This window comes from Salvelinus namaycush, chromosome 7, assembly GCF_016432855.1.
Source record: "Salvelinus namaycush isolate Seneca chromosome 7, SaNama_1.0, whole genome shotgun sequence".
NCBI classification, from domain to species: Eukaryota; Metazoa; Chordata; class Actinopteri; order Salmoniformes; family Salmonidae; genus Salvelinus; species Salvelinus namaycush.
In genome coordinates, this window is record NC_052313.1 from 20,541,090 (window position 1) to 20,565,431 (window position 24,342).

A 24,342-nucleotide genomic window follows, 5' to 3' on the forward strand; every position below is an offset into this window, starting at 1 on the left:
AGGCACTGTTCATTGTTGTTGAGTGAATTCACTAGGAATGACAATACACTTTATGAAGGGGTTCCTTGACTGGCGCAGTGGTCTAAGGCACTGCATCACAGTGCTAGAGGTGTCACTATAGACCAGGGTTCGATCCCGGGCTGTATCACAAACGGCCGTGATCGGGAATCCCATTTGGCGGCGCACAATTGGCCCAGCATCGTCCGGGTTAGGGGAGGGTTTGGCCGGGGTAGGCTGTCATTGTAAATAAGAATTTGTTCTTAACTGACTTGCCTAATTAAATAAAGGTTAAATAAATCAAGTAGGTTGTTGTCAGCTTTTGAAGAATATATCCATCAGTCCATGTTCATTTGGTCCCTGAAATATCTTGCATTTTAGGTCCTATATTTGACCATCTGTATCCACTCGACTCCTAAAGTCATATTTAGTCCCTACACTGCCAGAAAATGTGGCTTCTTCAGTTTACAGAACAGCCTTCTTCAGATTTCGGATATGTAATAATTTCAGCTGCAAGACACATTGGCCATGGTTGGAGGAAGGCATACTACTGTATATTTTCCTTACCAATGTGTAATGTGCTTCTTATCAAAACCAGTGTTTGGATGCAAGGCCACACAGGCATAATCAGATATATGGCATTTATATTTATAGCATGTCTGCCCTTTTCTGCTCAGCGACAGTTGAATTTGTAACATTTATTTTCTGCCTCACCAACAGTTGCAGCATACAGATTCTGGGGGTTCAAGATATGCTTATTCTAAAAGGCCCACTTTAAGGACAACATAATATCATTACCATGAGGATAATCTTGGTTAACCCAGAAGTTAAATCTCACAGAATTTGGTCAGCTACAGAATCTGTCCACGAGAGATTACCATGAAGGCCAAAGTACTGTACGTGATAAGCAATAAACCAACACACCATAAAATGTGACTTTTATGTTCTTTAACTGTCTCAGGTGTCTCCCCTTTGCCCCGATATGAGGTCAGTTCATCATTGCCATTGCCGCTGGGCAAGCATATGTTACCCTTTCAGTGCGGAGCCACCAATCTCCTTGAGGCAAGCCATGATGTAATATTGAGTAGCAAGCAAGTCAGTATCAGGCTAACTAAAAGTCAAGAATAGGCTGTGGTTACAGTACATAGCCTATCATTTCCTGCACCCAACAGGGGATTACATACTTTATGGTTTCCCCATTAAATGTAGCCTATGCACTGACAATACTTGCTCCAGAATAGGAACAATGTAAAGAAAAATAGCTCCAGTAATCAGCTACTCAGATAGTCTACTACAACAGTAGCCTACCATTGTAATTCAACCCGTCACCTGAATCAGATGTAGGCCGCATGAACCTTGCATCAGAAAAGACATTAAACAAAATGAAAACGTGCCTGTGGGATATCAGGCTACATTCCCATCACCACATTCCTCAAAAGCATGTAGCCTATCTTTACATCAGTTAGAATGTCTGAAAACGCAAATAGAGATCTGTAAAATGGGTTCGGAGGAATCTGCAATCTGATTGGCTGAAATGGGGTTCCAAGCCATTGACAATTCACTGTTATCTGCACTGTCTATGGAAGTAGTGTTAAGCTTCAAAATATCAATACTCCAATTCAATTACAAATAATAATCAATCAAGACAATAGTTCATTACTTTATTAGTAATTAACTATAATGTTAAGTAATCAAAGTCGTTTTGGGAATAGCCATTAATAATTTCAGTAGGAAAAAGATCCGAAAAGAAAAGCTTACCTTTTCAATTCCAAGAGACCAGTACAGTAAAAACGGTCCCTCTCCAGAGACAAACTTAGGACAAAATGATTTATAGTAGAAATAGAAATTCTCCGTATCGTCACTAGAGGGAGACTTCGCCATTGGTCCACAAGTGAAAGTGTCGCATTCGCAGGTCTTTATACCCGGGGAGCCTGTGACGTCTCGTGGAACGCTCCACATGTTGCTGCTGTCACTCCCGAGTCCAGACTTTGTGAAATGAGTGGGATAACCTTTAAATTAATTCATTAGACAGACACGCAGACAGAGAGACTGACACACACACACACACATATCTTCATTGATGATTTGTTGGTTGAGAGATACACTCACACTTATAACCTCACTTTATGACATGTTTGATTGAAAATGTCTGTGTAGGCTACTATATTCAGTAGTAGCCTTTTTTAACTTGTCTAACTGTAGATAGTTTTTTGTTGTTACATAAATGGTTGGATACAGAACAAGCACACATTTACCTTTACTACCCCAATGTGTATGGAAAATGTAACAGTAGTTAAAATATTTGTCCCCTGCACAGTTTCAACCAAAATGTATCTCAAAAACGCTCATTAGTGACTGAAAACCTTCATGAGAGAAAGTGGCATCAGGTTGACCCTTAAAATCTACCAACTACACTGTGCATGAAAAACCTTTTTAGAGTTCTAATGTAGGTTACGCTTTACCCAATAGATACCCATTGCAGTGTCTGAAGCAGACCAAATCCATAGATCCAGAGCCATGCTGTTGAAATACCATAGACTCCACCCTACATTCAGCCCCCTAAATGAACTATTTTCGTTCAAAACAACGACAAGAAATGTTTAACCCTTCAGACTCAGACGTTGACTATGTGGAAGGTGATGAAGACAAAATTATCTATGTCAGAGGTCACTGGATGAGTTTGGCATTTGTCAGTGGCTGGGAGGTGTCGTAGTAATTGTAGTGTATTTGAGAGTTCAAATATGTATTTAAATGTTTCTAGTGGCTGGAGAATGTTCCATATGCATAAATGCTGTGTCTTCTAATGGCGTCATTTTTGAGTTTCTAAAAACAACATCTCAAGCATTTCGGCCACCCAAACGTTTTCTTTTCATTTGATTAAGTTAAATGTTATGCTGCACATATCTTTGGGGATTTGGGTTTTGTTGGTTGTCTAACCTCTTTAAATGTCAGTTGAAAGGGCATACTTAACCAGCTCATTTTATCAATAAACAAACCAAAGTAAATGTCACTGGATCCATTATCAGTGAGAATATATTAGTACAATTGAAAAAACTGTAAATGTTGCTGTATCGTATGCAAAGGATTTCAAATACCAGCTTTTATTTTTTCTATAGTGTTCATATAAAGTGGAAGAGCTACATTCATTTTACTTCATTACAGTAATAGCCTAGATACATGACATAGCTGCATAATGCTTATACATCACACATTTCAGCAATTTAACCTTTATGACTACCAAAAGGGATGGATGATGAACCCTGATCAAATGTTGCCCCCTGTTGCTTGCCTTCGATTACTGCTCAACATAATGCAACGATGTTTTGAACAACACCAGCTACAAAAGCTATGTGGATGGTCAAAATGTCATGTCAAAATACCATTACATTCTTTTTATTATGTATTTTTATTTAACTAGGCAAGTCAGTTAAGAACAAATTATTATTTACAATGACGGCCAAACCTGGACGACGCTGGGCCAATTGTGCGCCGCCCTATGGGACTCCCAATCGCAGCTGGATGTGATACAGCCTGGATTCGAACCAGGCTGAAACGCAACATGTGAAGTGTTGGTCCCATGTGACGCCTCTTGCACTGAGTTGCAGTGCCTTAGACCACTGTGCCACTCAGGAGCCCTGTTGAAGTATACAGAGATTATCAAGGATATATGATTAATCTGACATACAGTCGTGGCCAAAAGTTTTGAGAACGACACAAATATTAATTTCCACAAAGTTTGCTGCTTCAGTGTCTTAGATATTTTTGTCAGATGTTACTATGGAATACTGAAGTATAATTATAAGTGTAACAGTATAACTTTAGTACGTCCCCTCGCCCCGACACGGGCGCGAACCAGGGACCTTCTGCACACATCAACAACTGACACCCACGAAGCATCGTTACCCATCGCTCCACAAAAGCCGCGGCCCTTGCAGAGCAAGGGGCAACACTACTAATAGGTTTCAGAGTAAGTGACGTAACCGATTGAAACGCTACTAGCGCGTACCCGCTAACTAGCTAGCCATTTCACATCCGTTACACTCACCCCCCTTTCAACCTCCTCCTTTTCCGCAGCAACCAGTGATCCGGGTCAACAGCATCAATGTAACAGTATAACTTTAAACCGTCCCCTCGCCCCGACACGGGCGCGAACCAGGGACCCTCTGCACACATCAACAACAGTCACCCACGAAGCGTCGTTACCCATCGCTCCACAAAAGCCACGGCCCTTGCAGAGGAAGGGGCAACACTACTAATAGGTTTCAGAGTAAGTGACGTAACTGATTGAAACGCTACTAGCGCGTACCCGCTAACTAGCTAGCCATTTCACATCCGTTACATAAGCACTTCATAAGTGTCAAAGGCTTTCATTGACAATTACATGAAGTTGATGCAAAGAGTCAATATTTCCAGTGTTGACCCTTCTTTTTCAAGACCTCTGCAATCCGCCCTGGCATGCTGTCAATTAACTTCTGGGCCACATCCTGACTGATGGCAGCCCATTCTTGCATAATCAATGCTTGGAGTTTGTCAGAATTTGTGGGTTTGCATCAAACAATCGGAAAGGGGATTCATCAGAGAAAATGACTTTACCCCAGTACTCAGCAGTCCAATCCCTGTACATTTTGCAGAATATCAGTCTGTCCCTGATGTTTTTCCTGGAGAGAAGTGGATTCTTTGCTGCCCTTCTTGACACCAAGCCATCCTCCAAAAGTCTTTGCCTCACTGTGAGTGAAGATGCACTCACAACTGCCTGCTGCCATTCCTGAGCAAGCTCTGTACTGGTGGTGCCCCGATCCCGCAGCTGAATCAACTTTAGGAGACGGTCCTGGCGCTTGTTGGACTTTCTTGGGCGCCCTGAAGCCTTCTTCACAACAATTGAACCGCTCTCCTCGAAGTTCTTGATGATCCGATAAATGGTTGACTTAGGTGCAATCTTACTGGCAGCAATATCCTTGCCTGTGAAGCCCTTTTTGTGCAAAGCAATGATGACGGCACATGTTTCCTTGCAGGTAACCATGATTGACAGAGGAAGAACAATGATTCCAAACACCACCCTCCTTTTGAAGCTTCCAGTCTGTTATTCGAACTCAATCAGCATGACAGAGTGATCTCCAGCCTTGTCCTCGTCAACACTCACACCTGTGTTAACGAGAGAATCACTGACATGATGTCAGTTGGTCCTTTTGTGGCAGGGCTGAAATGCAGTGGAAATGTTTTTTTGGGATTCAGTTCATTTGCATGGCAAAGAGGGACTTTGCAATTAATCTGATCACTCTTCATAACATTCTGGAGTATATGTAAATTGCCATCATACAAACTGAGGCAGCAGACTTTGTGAAAATTAATATGTGTCATTCTCAAAACTTTTGGCCACGACTGTATACTGAACAAAAATATAAACACAACACGTAAAGTGTTGGTCCCATATTTCATGAGCTGAAATAAAAGATCCCAGAAATGTTCCATACACACGAAAAGCTTGTTTCTCTCAAATTCTGTGCACACATTTGTTTTCATACCTGTTAGTGAAATGTATATTTTGTCAAGATAATCCATCCACCTGACAGGTGTGGCATATCAAGAATCTGATTAAACAGCATGATCATTACACAGGTGCCACTTGTGCTGGGGACAATAAAAGGCCACTCTAAAATGTGCAGTTTTGTCACACAACACCACAATTGTCTCAAGTTTTGAGGGAGCATGCAATTGACATGCTGACTGCAGGAATGTCCAGCGGGTGTAGAGAACTTAAGAAAAAATACTTTAAAGTACTTTTTTAGGGTAACTGTACTTTACTATTTAAATTTTTGACAATAACTTTTACTCCACTACATTCCCAAAGAAAATAATGTACCCCCCCCCCCCGACATAGAAAAGCAGTCGTTACATTTTTTATTCTTAACAGGACAGGAACATTTTCAAATGCATGCACTTATCAAGAGAACATCCCTACTGCCTCTGATTTGGCAGACTCACTAAACACAAATGCTTCATTTGTAAATTATGTCTGAGTGTTGGAGTGTGCCCCTGACTATCCGTAAATTAAAAAACAAGAAAAATTGTGCCGTCTGGTTTGCCATACATAAGGACTTTTGATACTTAAGTATATTTTTGAAATTACATTTACTTTTGATACTTAAGTATATTTGAATTCAAATAATTTTATGACTTTCACTTTTACTTGAGTCATCTTCTGTTAAGGTATCTTTACTTTTACTCAAGTATGACAATTGGGTACCTTTTCTACCACTGGCTATGCCCCTGCCCAGTCATGTGAAATCCAAAGATTAGGGCCTAATGAATTTCTTTAAATTGACTGATTTCTGTGACTCAGTAAAACTCAGTAAAATCATTGAAATTGTTACATGTTGCGTTTGTCTTTGTTCAGTATATTTCACATACAGTGGTCTACTGTAAACCAGTGTTGTTGTTTTTTTATCCTGGTCCTGGGAACCCAAATGGGTGCACATTATTGTTTTTACATTAGCAATACACCCAATAATCAAGGCTTGATGATGAGATGATCACTTGAATCAGCTGTGTAGGGCTAGGGCAAAAAAATAAAAAATGCACCCCTTTGGGACCCCAAGGACAGGATTAAGACACTGCTGGTAACGATTGAACATAGTTCAGGGCTTGGTGGTATGCAATGTGCACTACTTATGCAATGTTATTTTTGAGCCACTCAGGGTCAGTGTTGTCTAGAGGAAGGCTTATCTCGGGATAGGCCCATAGGAATAACACACTGTAATGTAAAGTGGTACCAACACATGCTTTCCATGCTTAAATAGCTAAATCAGGAGAAAATAATATATTTTAATACACATATATAATATTTACCTTCGCTTTAGGCCCAAGCATTTGAGTGGATACATGAAACTATCGTGTGTACTGTAATAAATTGGGATATTGATAAAACATTTTTAGACAACCTTTGTAGTTTCGTAAACACATTACTCATGATGATGAGTTGCACATATAGAAGCCTATCAAATAATATAGGCCTGCCATTTAATACGATTCTACAGATTCAAAATGACATATCTAAAATGTAACTTTCTCTACAAAATTGAGTTCTACCCTAGATTGTAGATAAATAAACTACAACGATAAACTCAAGTTATGACACTTGTATAACAACCATTTTTTAGGACCCAGAACGCTTCTATGGAAAGGGGGAGGGGTTTGTGAATGATTGACATGTCACCAGAGTGCGGTCTACAGTGGAGAAAACTACAGCTTGTCGCCGAGTCACTGTGATTATTACAAAACACAGAAAATGTTATTTGCTTCCGTTGATTCTGCTTTAAAAAACGTTTAGACGATCAAAGGATGAATATTTACCGGTAATTTACGCCTTGAAGCCTTTCTAGTCGAGCTGATAATGCTTAAAATGAAGCTGCCCATGAGAACGGCGGAGGCAGGAGGAGACGATACGGCGGAGGAACAGCCCGATCTCCATATTCCAAGATCGGTCTCCGACAAGCCCGAAGGTTCCTCCAGACACCCAGGATATCCATCTCAATTGGATAAAGAGACCGTTTTCGAGTGGTTTGGTTTGCATTTAAATCCTGCCAAGCGGATCGAGTTTATGTGCGGACTGCTGCATATGTGCCAGCCACTTGAGCTCCGGTTTCTGGGCTCCTGTCTGGAAGACCTGGCTCGGAAAGATAACCACGTTCTACGGGATGTCGAGATAAGGGCCAACAATCCGAATGATTTGGCCATTTTATCAGATGTCATCGACCCTGTCGTGCGCTCCAAACTGCTGGTCTGCTTGTCTCTTCTGGGATCTGACAGCAGGGAGTGTGCGGGAATACTATTTCGGATATTGAGCCATGTGGATTCCTCCTTGTTATACAAAAACTATGGCTATTCTGTTTCGCCCTTCAAGGACTCTCAACATCACCCGTTCCATTCTCCGTGTGTGGACGGGAAAGCGTTCGGGAGAACAGAACAGAATTGCGGGCTTCCAATGGAGGCAGTGATCGGACCCTTGGAACAGTTGGCGCTGCTTTTTACTATGGCCTCCTTGCATCCAGCGTTCCCGTTTCATCAAAGAGAAAAAGTTATAGAACAGCTGGACAAAATTCAACTTGCTATAGAGGACGAGAGACAGCAGAATCAGCGCAGAATAAACGCCCAGGTAACATTGATTAGCAGTTAGATTGACAAATTTAGTGTGTTAGATAACGTTAACTGGGGTTGTCACTAGTTACCACACAGCCACAAAGGCTATCATAAAAATTAATTAAAACAAAATGAGCTTTTTGGTCTCAATTTAAGGTAAGTCGTGTGGTAAGGTTAGGTTTAATTGATTTTAAAAAGATACATTTTAGAAATAGGCGGGGTTTAGCCATACTTATGACTGGTTGTAGTAACTAGTGACGACCGTTAGCTGGTTGCAAAATGAGTGGTTAATTAACTTCATCTCTAAAGAGTTTGGGCCCACCTGGGTACACGTTTTTGTTTGCCTTAGCACAGATTCAAATAATCAAAGCACGATTATGAGTAGGATATTTGAATCAGCTGTGTACTAGTAGTTCTACTCCAAAAACCAAAATGTGCACTTGGGAGAGGGGGCATGGCCGAGTTTGGGAAACCCCTGAGCCAGATCACGTGATATCTACGGTTCTGACTAGGAGTACAGCTTCGACCGGTTCGTATCTTAAACATTCTACATAGGCTTCAATTTCCCCGTCAACTTTATTTAATGGCAAGAAGGCAGGAAAAATATGCATACTTTCCTCATGAAATTGGGAGAATACGCGTACTTTCCTTATGAAACACAATTTCCCACAACCATTCTAGAGTGGCTAACTGGTAATTCCAGGTTGAATCTCAGACCAGGTTCCGTTTATTTTATGTCTGCTGCGTTAAAGGCTCTGCATGGTCAATCTGGCACCTGCAGTGGCAGTACAGTATTTACTGCTATACGGCCTCTGTAGAAGTCGGGGCGTTCATACTTACTTGCGCTTCTCAGAGCTGTTGTCAAGGAAGTTGTCAAGGAAGTGAGTTTGTGTTTATACAGGACCTCCCGCCCCCACCTACCCTCAACCAATCATGTCAATGCGCAGCTATTGGCATCGGCTAATGGGTGTCCTAATAAATCAAATCTATTGGGAGCCCTCTGCATTGTTACAAAATTTGGGAGGTGCACAGCAATCTGGTACGGACCTCGATTTGGCCTCCACAAGCTTCTGGATGCTTCTTCACACTCTCCATACAGAGCCTCCAGACAGCATTGACAGATCAAGCATTAATCAGCTATTAGGTTGCAGCAGTCTGTTTTTTTCACCCCAAAAAGCCCATTTGTGACCCACCATCTCTTTTTAGTCTTCTGTTCCAAATTTTGAAATGGTGTTTTTTACATTGGATAAAAGTACAGACTCAGAGCTCCAAATGGCATATCTTACATTGTAGTTGGAGGAAATATGGGGATGTAATGCTGCTTTAAAATGTGATAAACATATAATGTTTAGGAAAAAAGACATGAACATTTTTACTTTGATTGTCACACTTGCTCTACATTAATACTTGGGAAACATATTTAGAAAAGGAATACTTATACCAAATTGCCAAAATGGATTCTCTGAACATTATCCCACCAAGTTACTCCATTAGGCAAACCATTTACAGTATCAAATTGCCTATTGTTGTATAATAAAGGTAACCTTTCACATTGAACAGCTACAGTGCTGTTCTTTGTTTACGCCCATTTAGCATCTCAATCTCTAAAGCCGTAGATCCACCCATCTCTTAAATAATTCACATTGGAACACATGCAAATGTGGCCATGTGCTAAAGCAGTGAGGTAATGGTTAATATTTCAACAATAAAATACTTTATTCACTTCAAGTGCTAAAGGTAGTAGCTTACAAGTAGGAAACGTAAAACACAAAGGCTTAGGTAAAAACAATATCTAGACCTATATCATAAAATCCTTTTGAGGGACTTTGGTTTAGGTCATGTTATGATATCTTTGGAGCAATAATGGCCTTTTCATAGGCTTTCATAGGCCTGATCTTCTCAGTTTAGCAGTTGTCCCTTTAACGTAACATGGGGTTTGGTTAGCGTGCTAATCGATTCACATTCACACCACAGTGGCTGTTTTCAGTAGCTAGCTATTTAAACATGACAAACTGGCAAACATGAAAAAGATTATCGTCATGCATGCCATAGCACATCAGCAATCAATATTAACATCAGAATACAACTGTCCAGCTCAGCTAGCTGGCTTAACATTGCTTCGTCCCACAACGAGCCATCCTGCAAACAATGGCAACGAAGCAAGCTATAGTGGTACCTGTATGAAACTGTCCAGCTAGCTAGCTATATAGCTAGCAATGAAAATAACTTTTTGATACAGTTGAGACTAGAGGTCGACCGATTATGATTTTTCAACGGCGATACCGATTATTGGAGGACCAGGAAAAAAGCCGATACCGATTAATTGGCCGATTAAAAATAAATAAATAAAATATGTATTTGTAATAATGACAATTACAACAATACTGAATGAACACTTATTTTAACTTAATACATCAATAAAATCAATTTAGCCTCAAATAAATAATGCAACATGTTCAATTTGGTTTAAATAATGCAAAAACAAAGTGTTGGAGAAGAAAGTAAAAGTGCAATATGTGCCATGTAAAAAAGCTAACGTTTAAGTTCCTTGCTCAGAACATGAGAACATATGAAAGCTGGTGGTTCCTTTTAACATGAGTCTTCAATATTCCCAGGTAAGAAGTTTTAGATTGTAGTTGTTATAGGAATTATAGGACTATTTCTCTCTATACGATTTGTATTTCATGTACCTTTGACTATTGGATGATCTTATAGGCACTTTAGTATTGACAGTGTAACAGTATAGCTTCCATCCCTCTCCTCACCCCTACCTGGACTCAAACCAGGAACACATCGACAACAGCCACCCTCGAAGCAGCGTTACCCATGCAGAGCAAGGGGAACAACTACTCCAAGTCTCAGAGCGAGTGACGTTTGAAATGCTATTAGCGCGCACCCCACTAACAAGCTAGCCATTTCACATCGGTTACACCAGCCTAATCTCGGGAGTTGATAGGCTTGAAGTCATAAACAGCTCAATGCTTGAAGCACAGCGAAGAGCTGCTGGCAAAACGCACGAAAGTGCTGTTTGAATGAATGCTTACGAGCCTGCTGGTGCCTACCACCACTCAGTCAGACTGCTCTATCAAATCATAGACTTAATTATAGCATAACACACAGAAATACGAGCCTTAGGTCATTAATATGGTCGAATCCGGAAACTATCATCTCGAAAACAAGACGTTTATTCTTTCAGTGAAATATGGAACCGTTCCGTATTTTATCTAACGGGTGGCATCCCTAAGTCTAAATATTGCTGTTACATTGCACAACCTTCAATGTTATGTCATAATTATGTAAAATTCTGGTAAATTAATTACGGTCTTTGTTAGTAAGAAATGGTCTTCACACAGTTTGCAATGAGCCAGGTGGCCCAAACTGCTGCATATACCCTGACGCTGCTTGCACAGAACGCAAGAGAAGTGACACAATTTCACTAGTTAAAATAAATTCATGTTAGCAGGCAATATTAACGAAATATGCAGGTTTAAAAAAAATATACTTGTGTATTGATTTCAAGAAAGGCATTGATATTTATGGTTAGGTACACATTGGTGCAACGACAGTGCTTTTTTTTAACATGCACAAATTAACATGCACCGCATTGATTATATGCAACGCAGGACAAGCTAGATAAACTAGTAATATCATCAACCATGTGTAGTTAACTAGTAATTATGTTAAGATTGATTGTTTTTTATAAGATAAGTTTAATGCTAGCTAGCAACTTACCGTGGCTCCTTGCTGCACTCGCGTAACAAGTGGTCAGCCTGCCACGCAGTCTCCTCGTGGAGTACAATGTAATCGGCGTCCAAAAATGCAGATTACCAATTGTTATGAAAACTTGAAATTGGCCCTAATTAATCGGCCATGCCGATTTAATCGTTCGACCTCTAGTAGGTGACCAACATAACACCAGGTGGTGGTGTGTTGGACACAGTCACTCATATAGAGCTTGTCTGCAGTCCTGATATCTGTAACTCTTAGCTTACCTGTGTAATATTGACATAAGCTCAGAGAAACTTGTTTTGCGAACATGGGCCTGTTTTATCAATTGCTGGGCTGATAATTGGGCAGTTTATTACCTCTGTCAAATGAATATGTAGTTTAAAGTAGTGTGTATTTGATGTTCTATTTGCAATAAAGATGGTGACGCTACAATAATACACATTTACAATAGGTCTATATCTGAAAATATATACAGCCTGATGATATACATACATTATTTTAAGAACAGGATAGTGTAAAGTCCTTTATTCAACTGAAGAGTATGAATTAGGCTGTTTGAGAATGTTTGAATCCTTAGAACCCTGCATACTCATTGTTTTAAGTACAATAGACCAACATAGCTACTGTAGTAGGTCAAAGCTGTGGGCTGGAAAACCTTGGTAGAACATGGGTAGAGTAGGCATTGTGGTGCTCAGGCTTCAGACCAATGTATATACTTCTCACTTAAAACATTTGTTTTTTATATTTAATTTCCATGGTGTTTACACCGGAAGGTGATTATGCAACATTATTATACAATATTATAATACAGGATAACACAGCAATACAAGTAAAGTAAAAATACACAATAATGGCAACATAAATAATGTAGTTATTAGTATGTATTTAATATTAACATCTGATATTCCAGAGGGGAAGCGAAAAAACCTTTTAAGGATTTGGGTATGTCACCTAAAATGACATACCCAAATCTAACAGCCTGTAGCTAAGGACCTGAAGCAAGGATATGCATTTTCTTGATATCAGTTTAAATGAAACACTTTAAAGTGTGTGGAAATGTGAAAACAATGTTGGAGAATATAACACATTAGAGCTGGTAAAAGATAATACAAAGAAAAAACATGCGTCTTCTATCAAAAAAACATACTCGTCTTTGAAATGCAAGAGAAGGCCATTATATCACCATTATAGGCCATTATACCCAGTTCCTACATTTGAATATAAAAATTGATTTTATCAAACACCTAGCGAGAATGCTACATTTTGTCTCTGGGACCCTCAGGATGACAAATCAGAGCAAGATTACTGAATGTAAGTACATGATTTACCTTCAGAGGTGAATGTATCAAACCAGTTGCCATAATAAAAGTTTTGTTGTTGTGCACTCTCCTCAAACAATACTGTAATAGCTACTGTAAATTGTGCAGTTAGATCAACAAACATTTAAGCTTTCTGCCCATATAAGACATGTCTATGTCCTGGGAAATGTTCTTGTTACTTACAATGTAATGCTAATCACATTAGCGCACGTTATCTCAACTGTCCCGTGGGGGCACACTGACCCCGTAGAGGTTAACAAAACAATCGAGCAATCTCGCTCCTGGAGAATACACAAATATTCAACATGACTAGAGTATGTATGGAGTAATGTTAGCTAAAGTTATTGTTAGATGAGCAATGCCCATTGCATGTATTATACATTAGCAGTTTCCCAAAGTTTGTTGGTGATTATGAACTTTACTTAGCTAGCTGTGCTTTGTGGAAGGATGTGGGGGATATTGTCAACATTGAGTTGTGCCAGTGCACGATCTGTCCATGCAGCTAATGTTTCAGCCTTGTTGGCTTGTAGCTAGCTTTCTAATGTTAGTTGGCTAGCTAACTGGCAATAGCAACCAAAGACATTCACTATCTTATTTGTACTTATTTGTTTGTGCTTTGATGACACGACCATGTCAAGGCCAACAGTTTACACCGATGACTTCAGCCATGTGAAAAACCTTCCATAGCAAAATATAGCTAGCTTCCTTTGCTTGTAGCTCTCATCCGACTGGTGTTAGCTAGCTACTCTCTGTTGCTGCGCAACCCATGTGCTTTGGTCCGGTTTTAGAAATCGTTGAGATTCGACTGAAAATATGTTAGCATTGTCATAAATTCTACAAAAAGGTAGCAAATCGTTTTTGAGCACTTGAGAGCGATACGTTTAATTCAAACTGTTGCTCCTACAAACTTATTCTGAACGAAAGGTGGCAAGTCTAATGGTCACTTTGTGGATGCTGTAGGCTCGTTCTTATCCAACAACTAGATATTGAGCTAGGCAAGGCAAGAAATTGTGTTTTTCCCCAATGCTAACGAACCTGTTAAAAATATGGTACGTGGTTCTCTGTATCAGCCGGACGGCTCATGACGAGGCGGAGAGTGTGTTTACCCCCAAGTTGATTTGCGAATTTTCATTGACATTGGTGTCTTATTGGCTTAGATATGATGGTGGAAGATTTTAATTTAAAATTGAACTTCAACCAATGCCATACTATTGGGGGGGCTAACACCCCCACAATAATGAGTATTATATCCCAATATCTTACAATAGGCTGAAAGAGTATGGCTAGTTCTCAATGGTTGACATTTGACAGATGGGGGAAGATGCAGTATTTGTTCAAATGAATCAGCTTTTGCACCAACGGTTAACAAGCACTCTTCCTTTTGAAATACAGTATTTTCTTTGTGGCTTATGAATTGGTCCATCCATTGATGGCCCTAAGTAAGGCTGCGCATCTCATTTGGTCTTTTAGAGTGTGTGACATCTTCATGGAAATATCCAGAATTCTCACTAGGTGTGGAAAATCCCCACTCAAGAGTGCTCGAACATACTTGTGGAATAGACACTGGCTGGAATGCACTTTTAACCAATCAGCATTCAGGATTAGACCCAACCGTTGTATAACAGCCGCTATGCCCTACGCTAGGCATTTAATAGTGTTACAGGGGACTGGTTGTCATCTCTTCCTATACAAAAGGCCACCATGGAATCAACCCCCCCAAATACACTTGCTCGTCTTTACGGGCATTTCACAAAGAGTTATGTGCTGTGCTGCGTGCGAGGTATTTGGCCCTGTGGCCTACTGCACTGCAGGCCTGGCGACTCTACAGGGAGAAGGAAGTTATGTCCGAGTGTGGGGCTCAAAACCATGCTGGAAGCCAAGGGCTTGAAACCAACTGAGCATTAGGTGACTGACTGCAGAATATAGGATACGGGGAGGCCAGCCAGGGTCTCAGTTTGTTGACAGAGAGGGATTTCCTTCTTGGGGTGCTGCATCTTAACAGGGTGTCCTCTCTTCTCCTTGTCTACTCGCCGTTACTGATTTAAACAAGCTATTTGGCCAGGTGAAAGCAAATTCCTTATGACTTTATACTGATGCAGGCCTATATTTGTATTGGAGTGGTACTTGTCACTGTGTAGGCTATGAAAAAGGATCAATAACAGACACATCCATGATTTTATTTGCTCCGTACTTTGAATAGGCTATATACTGAACACTTCTGTGACAACCTGTGGTCACGTCCTATTTCCACTTGTGTTTCTAGTATAGTTTTAATACAGTTCTGCGTTGGGCAATCATCCATGTTGACTGTAGTGTTGTTGACCCACTTGTCCACTGAAATAGTTAAATCTCTATGTGTGCCTGATGTCATATTTAGCCACTTGGAGAAAGAGAGGTTGAAGCCAGCAGCACGCAACCTCACAACTCGGATTTACTTACACTCTCATAGCCAGCAATTATGATCTGAAGAACAGCTACTCGCGCTCAAGTGAAATGGCGTGAGGTTTAAATGTGTTGTTATAGCAAACACTGTCCCAATCCACCCTCTCCACCCCCGCAGTTTACCAGCAAAGAAGAGAGTTCAGTCACTCTTAGCCTAGAGTGACCACAATTGGACCTCTCAATTCCTAGGACTTTACTAATGAGGTACTTGCTCAAGTACTGGCCTTTTTTTGTTGTTGCCTAGGCTACACCAGGTGGAATTGCTTGGGTATGAGGGTGAATCTCCAACATGTGTTGCTATGTCCAATGTTTAGGACAGGGAGGATAGTGGTAACAGAAAAGTTGCAAATCTGATGTCGAAGAGACGAAAATCTTACTTCACATACTTGGGTTATTTTCTAACTGAGTAAATCCATTTGAATTAATTTACTTTTTTTACAGCGTCCCGTTTTGATTTCAACAAAACTTCCCATATATCTTTGCCCAGGGAAGAAGTGGTCAGAAAGTGACTTTTTGGACCAGAATGTCAATACATTTAGGAGATGCTCAATGTTGACCCATTTAGCATACCATACCATGAGACATCCATGTCTTCATCATTGAAAAATATAAATAGTTTGATATAATTTAAAAGCCTACAAACAGGGTTGTCAAACTATTTTATAACAAAAATAAATAAATAATAGCCTTTTTTTTTTTACCTTTTAACGTCAATTATCTATCACGTCAATTATATTTTTTTCATATTCACATGTTGTAGCTTAGACCCTACTTTACATCACCTGAGGTTTTTGTGGTGTGCCCGCCATTGGTTGAGCGACAACATGCTCTTGAATACAGGGTGGGTGTCATTTTAATAATAGAAATAGAATGACCTATCCCTCCAGACCACTGTAATTTAGCTGGTACACCATTGACATTTAACTTGAATTTACATTTTTACTTCTAATTACTACCACAAAGATGGTGGCCGGTCCACCCACTGTTGAATGTGAACTTAAATGATCATGTCTATTCTATGATCTATATTTATATGATTTCAATAGGTTTCCTATGGAGGGTTGACAGTATAATTTAAACCACGGATATTCCCATTCAATTCAACATTCTCTGATGTGTGGTCCAGAGGAGGCTGGTTGGAGGAGCTATAGGAGGACGGGGTCATTGGTATGGCATTAATGGAACCGAGTCAGACGTGGTTTCCATATGTTTGTTTGAAACCGTTCCAATGATTCCATGCAAGCCATTACAATGAGCTCGTCCTCCTATAGCTCCTCCCACCAACCTCCACTGGTGTGGACCTCCAACCGTCTTTGTGGCACCATTTGAAAGTAGAAATTTCAATTTTATTCCCATTTTAGTCCATTTATCAGCAAAAACATGACACTCGCCCTGTATTCAAGAGCATGTTGTCTCAACCGATTGCGATCACAACACAAAAACCTCAGATGTAAAGTAGGTGAATATGAAAAAATATGAGCTTATGCATTTTTAGATACTTTTTTTTAACCTTAAACGTGAATTATGAAATAGTCTGACAACCTTGTTTGGAAGCTTTTAAATGTTATCAATCTCAACCGTTTAATTTCTAGTGATGAAGACATGGGTATCTCATGTTATGGTGGCGTATGCAAAATAGGTCAACTTTGAGCACCTTTATCTCTTGAATGTTTTGGCATCTTGGTCCAAAAAGTCACTTTGAGTACTTCTACAATGGGCAAACATTTATGGAAAGTTTTGTTCATATCAAAAGGGGTGCTGTCAAAAAGTGATAGATTTTAAGTGGATTTCCCCAACTGTAAGCAGGCTCATAGAGAGACTCCCTCTGCAGTTCAACATGCAGTTCATTACATCAATCTCCACTGAACCATGTTGGATGAAAAAGAGTGATGTCCACTGACTAACCCGTTCCAGAAATAGCCCTTGATGACCTCATGGTGAATCACCTCTCTCCACCGCAGCAGCAGCAGATGTCGAGTTAATGCCAAATGAAATCAGAGCTCCCATTTGTAAGGCCAGTTGTTGTTCCTGGACCATGTCAAATGTAAAGAGGGAGGAAACACTTCAAACCAGCAGACGCTGATGTGGTCGCGGTGTTGTGTTGTGTTTGGCATCATTCAAGTGCCACTGATATAGGACCAATGCTATCCATCTATTGAATGCTATGGTTGGTTTTCCCCTGGTATATTTGAAGCATACAGGACTAGGCTTTTGCTATTATCATATAAGCCCTAGTACCAGTTCTCCAGTAGCACTACTGTATCTGTCCCCTCTCTCTCCTCTGGCTCTGAGGGGCTTGTGTTGCGTTGATATGCCAGGGCTGAACTGTGTTCTGTTCTCCCATGACCTTCAGCGGTGGCATAACTGTCAGTCTGTTTGTCAGCTCTGCCTCCTAGCTGATAGCCAGGGACCAAAGCCCTGACCCCTTCTCATGGGCTGCAAGCAGGGCGTGTGTGCGTGCATAAAGAGATCTCTGGGAATTGATGCAGCAAAACCCATTGTCAATTATGAATATGTAAATGCTAATTGATTCTATCAAGGATGTAATGAAGTACATTAATGCTGTGTTTAGGGTTGCTCATTTTGGGGAATATTCAGAGGTGGAAACTTTCCGTGAGAATATATGGGAATTAATGGAAATAAATGCAAATTGATATTAATACCATTTAAATGTAGATGTTTTTTGCATTGGATATATTTACCATATCATATGGAGACAGAAACATACACCTTTTACCTTATCATAAGTAGACATAATTGCAAATGATTAGAACCTTCCAATAGAAATATAAAAACTATTTACTTACGAATTGAACTTTTAATTAAATGAGTTGACTCTTCACATGGGATGATTTCACTGAACAACAAGAAAGGGAATATTGAATGATCCCCAGTGATCCATCGCATCTCCCAAAAATGTTTTCAGCGTACATCTGTAAAATGATAACCAAAGCTTTAGTTTCTAGGCTGTCTTCCTCTCATGCTTCCATGTCTTCTCCCTGGACCTCCTCAATGTCCACCTCTTCAACATCAGATTCTGAGGCCTCATCTTCACTGTCACTTTCTAACCTTGTTGAGGATGGCTGGTTGTCAGGCTCAAAAAGCATAAAATGGATGGCCACCAATTTTTCAACCCTTGTATTGGTCAGCCTGTTGCGTGCTTTGGTGTGTTTGTTCCCAAACAAGGACCAGTTGTGCTCTGAGGTGGCTGATGTTGGTGGGATTTGGAGGATGATGGAGGCAACAGGGGAAAGAGCCTCAGATCCACAAAGTCCCTTCCACCAAGTGGCTGATGCGATATGTTGGCACGACTGCCATATTGCATCTCCATCCCAAAGCCCTTGCTTGGAAGTGTACTTCGTCCAGACTGCCAAGAACCTTGCCCTCATCCAGGCCAAGGTGGCGAGACATGGTAGTGATGACACCATAGGCCTTGTTGATCTCTGCACCAGACAGGATGCTCTTGCCAGCATACTTAGGGTCCAACATGTACACTGCGGCGTGTATGGGTTTCAGTTAGAAGTCTTCACGCTTTTTGATGTATTTCAGAACTGTAGTTTCCTCTGCTTGGAGCAACAGTGAAGTGGGCAAGGCAGTACGGATTTCTTCTCTTACATCTGCAAGCAGAGACTGAACATCAGACAGGATGGCATTGTCTCCATCAATCCGTACAATGGCTACTGCTATAGGTTTCAGGAGTTTTAGGCTGCTTACCACTCTCTCCCAAAATACATCATCCAGGAGGATCCTCTCGACAGACTGTGATATGGCCATTTCTTGGAGAGACTCCTTCCCCTCCAGGAGACTGTCAAACATGATGACAGCACCACCTCAACGGGTGTTGCTGGGCAGCTTCAATGTGGTGCTCTTATTCTTCTCACTTTTCTTGGTGAGGTAGATTGCTGCTATAACTTGATGACCCTTCACATACCTAAGCATTTCCTTGGCTCTCTTGTAGAGTGTATCCATTGTTTTCCGTGCCATGATGTCCTTGAGGAGCAGATTCATGCAGAAGCAGCACAGCCAATGGGTGTGATGTGAGGGTAGGACTCCTCCACTTTAGACCAAGCAGCCTTCATGTTCGCAGCATTGTCTTTCACCAGTGCAAATATCTGCTGTGGTCCAAGGTCATTGATGACTGCTTTCAGCTCATCTGCAATGTAGAGACCGGTGTGTCTGTTGTCCCTTGTGTCTGTGCTCTTGTAGAATACTGGTTGAGGGGTGGAGATTATGTATTTAATTATTCTTTGCCCACAAACATTTGACAACCCATCAGAGATGATTGCAATACAGTCTGCTTTCTCTATGATTTGCTTGACCTTCAGTTGAACTCTGTTGAACTCTGCATCCAGCAAATGAGTAGATAAAGCATGTCTGGTTGGAGAGGTGTATGCTGGGCGAAGAACATTCAGAAATCACTTCCAATACACATTGCCTGTGAGCATCAGAGGTGAACCAGTTACATATACAGGTCGAGCAAGACATTCATCAGCATTTCTCTGACTACGTTCCTCCATTGAGTCAAAAAAACTTCTGATTCCAGAAGAACCATGAGCTGTTGCTATCGATAAGGTGTCTGTTTCATAATTTCCACCTTGAGTAGAAGTAGAGGGACTTTTGTCAGAGGTTGCTTGTTGTGAGCGCTGAGGGAACTTTATTTACTTAGCCAGATGATTCTGCATCTTTGTTGCATTCTTCACATATGATTTGGCACAGTATTTGAAAATGTGCACAGCTTTTCCTTCTACGTTAGCTGCAGTGAAATGTCTTCACACATCAGATAGTGCCCGTGGCATTTTCCTGTAAAGATTAGAACATTTTAATTAAAAAAATAATAATAATACAATTCCATGTACAGATAAATAGTTAAGCAGTTAGATTAAACAACTCCTTTGTAAGATAAATGTTTTAAAATGAAACCTGTATGGAAACAGGTGAATTAACACTCCTCAGTTAGCAGGCTCAAGCTAGCTAAAACTAGCAGAAATTGTTGACAAGTTAGAAATGATTTAAACACACTTTGCTGTAGGATACTATTTACTAGTTAACAAAAAATCATGTATGTCATAAAATATATTCACCCCACCCAGTATTGTAATCAAAACTTACCAGAAAGCATGTAGTCCTTGGCTCAGACAGTGTAGTGGTGTGGGCTCAATAGCATCTCATTAGTGTGCAAGATCTTGAGAATCAGCTGCACATGTGATGGAAGAATGCACTGTGCATGCAGAGGGTTGCAATTCCATTGAATTGGGGATAGTTTAACCAAAATATGCCACAAGACCTAGAATTGCCTTGTGTATCCCACAAAAAAAGGTTCATTGTTATAAGCTAACTTTTCTTGATGAATTTAAGCAAAATTCCCCAAATTCCCGGGCTTAACTTCCCATGGAAAAATTCCGGAAATATACCGGAAAGTTTCCAACCCTTTGCAACCCTAGCTGTGTGAGTGTGTGGTGGAGGGCTGGCTGCTGTATGTCTCATCCCCTACGCAAGTGTTCAAAGACCAACTTATGAACAACGGCATGGGTCCCTGAAGGACAAAAGCACCACTGCAACAATGGCACAGGCGGCAACATTTTAGTATTCGACCAGATAGCCGCTCGCTCACACCTGACAGATGTTCTGGGAGCTTGATAGTTTGATTCATCTTGGTGACCTTGCTGTGTGGGATGTCATCTTTTAATTGCCTGAGTGCAGCTGTGATGTTGAAAGCTTTCTACTCACTAGCCCCTTTGTGTTCCGACAGCACAACAAGGCCCAGAAAGCAGAGGAGCATGGCCCAGCAGCAGTCACCATCGAGGCCAGTCTGGGTGAGAGGACCCAGGCACAGGGACAGGCTCGCCACGCCAGCCAGACACCCCCCAGCAGAAGGGCCCAAAGGGAAGGTAAGCCAGTGAAAAACACACAAGTGTATACACACACACCGACCCCCACAGTATTACAAATCCCTCACAGTCAATTGGGAAGAAAATTACAACTGTATGCACAGCCCCATATATTTAAACTATTATTACTGTCAAGTAGTTCCAATAAGACTGTACAGTATGTGCTAATCCTCTTCCCTCTCTCCTCACAGCCGTGCATGTAGAGAAGATCGTGTTGAAGGGGATCTCACGGAGGAGGATAGACAGGGAATACAATTTTGTGGTATGTTCTCAGTCATTGCAGGGTATTAAACTTACCTTTTCCACTGGTCCCACTGATGCTACCAGTGATTTGGTTGCACCAATTTTCTCATATTTAAAAAAAAAAAAAAAAAACATGATCATTGATAATGACCTGGCCTGTGTCCCATAATGTGCCTGCATTCCATACGGAATGCCCTTGTGTTCTTACGTTGATTTGGATAGATTTACAGCAAAGAAAAGAAAGTGAAAAATGTATTTATTGCAGATTTCAAAGTACCATGTATTATTTTCTGCTAAATCCTCTAGAGGATAACATTTTTGAAAACGATACCACAACAAACAAAATATATATAGAATATCCAATGTTTAATTTTTTTCATCTATGTCTACAACAATGCTTAAACCACATCAGGGAACAATTTGAGGTCTGGAAAAACCCTGAGAAATGTAGATTTTGTTTTCTGTAGTTACCCTTTAATTCAGGTGTACCCTTTAACAGCCAGACTGTTGTTTGACTAGCAGTGTTTCTATAGCCATAGCTGGCGCGAGAGTTTCAAGTTTGGGGAAGCAAATTTTCGCAATAAAAATTCACCTTTATAATAAAGGATCACCGCATTTGCAGACTTCTGTAAGATTTCCTAATGTGATGAGTATATTGGATAGTCGTAATTTAGGCTAATAATATAACTCAATCACTGTTTGCAAAAAAGACTTCAGTGCATGCTTGAGCATGTAAATATGTTTCTTGGCCTTTGATAAACACATTTCATTCAATTCTACTACACTATATGACTGGAGACATTAGCAGAATCTTTTTTAATATGACTAAATTACAGGGTAGCCTATTCTGCTAACACTGACAAACAGATCAATAAAAACGACATTGTCTGATCCATTTAAGTAAAAATACTTTAAAGTACTACTTTAGTATTTTTTGGGGGTATCTGTACTTTACTTTACTATTTATATTTTTGACACCTTTTACTTCCTGAAGAACTACATTCCTAAAGAAAATAATGTACTTTTTACTCCATACATTTTCCCTGACACCCAAAAGTACTCATTTTGAATGCTTAGCAGGACAAGAAAATGGTCCAATTCACACACATTTTACTGGATGACTTTTACTTGAGTCATTTTCTATTAAGGTATCTTTACTTTTACTCAAGTATGACAATTACGTACTTTTTCCACCACTGTAATTCTGCCAGGTAGGCATAGGCTACTTTGTAGTTCACTTTTAATTGCATTTCCATTGACCTGAAGACAGTTAGGCTATCATTAGCATTGCTAACAGCTACACAAAGTGGTAGACATACAGTCAGGTCCATAAGTATTTGGACAGTCACACAATTTGCATAATTTTGGTTCTGTATGCCACCACAATGGATTTGAAAGGAAACATAGCCCCCCCCCCACCACCAATTTTAGGGGCTCAAAAGTAATTGGACAAACTAACAATCAAAAATTAAATTGTGAGTTTTGATACTTGGTTACAAATCCTTTGCAGTCGATGACTGCCTGAAGTCTGGAACCCATAGACATCACCAGATGCTGGGTTTCTTCCCTAGTGATGCTCTGCCAGGCCTTTACTGCAGCTGTCTTCAGTTCCTGCTTGTTGGATTCAAGTCAGGTGATTGACTTGGTCATTGCAGAACATTCCACTTCTTTTCCTTAAAAAGTATTGCATTGCTTTAGCAGTATGCTTCAGGTCATTGTCCATCTGCACTGTGAAGCGCCGTCCAACGAGTTTTGAAGCATTTGGCTGAATCTAAAGGAGATAAAATAGCCCTAACCACTTCAGAATTCATTCTGCTGCTTTTTTCAGCAGTCACATCATCAATAAATACAATGTGAAGTAGTTCCATTGGCAGCCATACACGCCCAAGCCATAACGCTACCTCCACCATTCTTCACAGAGGAGGTGGTATGCTTCGGATAATAGATTTTTTTATTTCACCTTTATTTAACCAGGTAGGCCAGTTGAGAACAAGTTCTCATTTACAACTGCGACCTGGCCAGGATAAAGCAAAGCAGTGCGACAAAAACAACAGAGTTACACATGGGATAAACAAACGTACAGTCAATAACACAATAGAAAAATCTGTATACAGTGTGTGCAAATGAAGTAAGGAGGTAAGGCAATAAATAGACCAATAGTGGCGAAGTAATTACAATTTAGCAATTTACACTGGAGTGATATGTGCCGACGAGGATGTGCAAGTAGAAATACTGGTGTGCAAAAGAGCAGAAAAACAAATATGGGGATGAGGTAGGTAGTTGGTTGGATGGGCTATTTACAGATGGGCTGTGTACAGCTGCAGCGATTGGTAAGCTGCTCTGACAGCTAGTTAGTGAGGGAGATAAGTCTCCAACTTCAGTGATTATTGCAATTCGTTCCAGTCATTGGCAGCAGCAGAGAACTGGAAGGAAAGGCGGCCAAAAGAGGTGTTGGCTTTGGGAATGACCAGTGAAATATACCTGCTGGAGCGCGTACTACGGGTGGGTGTTGCTATGCTGACCAGTGAGCTGAGATAAGGCGGAGCTATACCTAGCAAAGACTTATAGATGACCTGGAGCCAGTGTGT

General features: G+C 40.5%; 1 protein-coding gene across 4 annotated transcripts in view; it reads left to right on the top strand.

Moving 5' to 3' along the window:
- Positions 1-7,192: 7,192 nt before the first annotated feature.
- LOC120051072 (zinc finger CCHC domain-containing protein 2-like) overlaps positions 7,193-24,342 on the top strand; it is a 60,218-nt gene continuing 43,068 nt past the window's right edge. For all 4 annotated transcript variants that reach the window (XM_038997698.1, XM_038997701.1, XM_038997700.1 and 1 more), the window contains exons 1-3: positions 7,193-8,149; positions 21,373-21,511; positions 21,703-21,773. In XM_038997698.1, the coding sequence (XP_038853626.1) occupies positions 7,388-8,149; positions 21,373-21,511; positions 21,703-21,773 (972 nt within the window). In that variant the 5' untranslated portion in view covers positions 7,193-7,387. The remainder of the gene's footprint in view (positions 8,150-21,372; positions 21,512-21,702; positions 21,774-24,342) is intronic.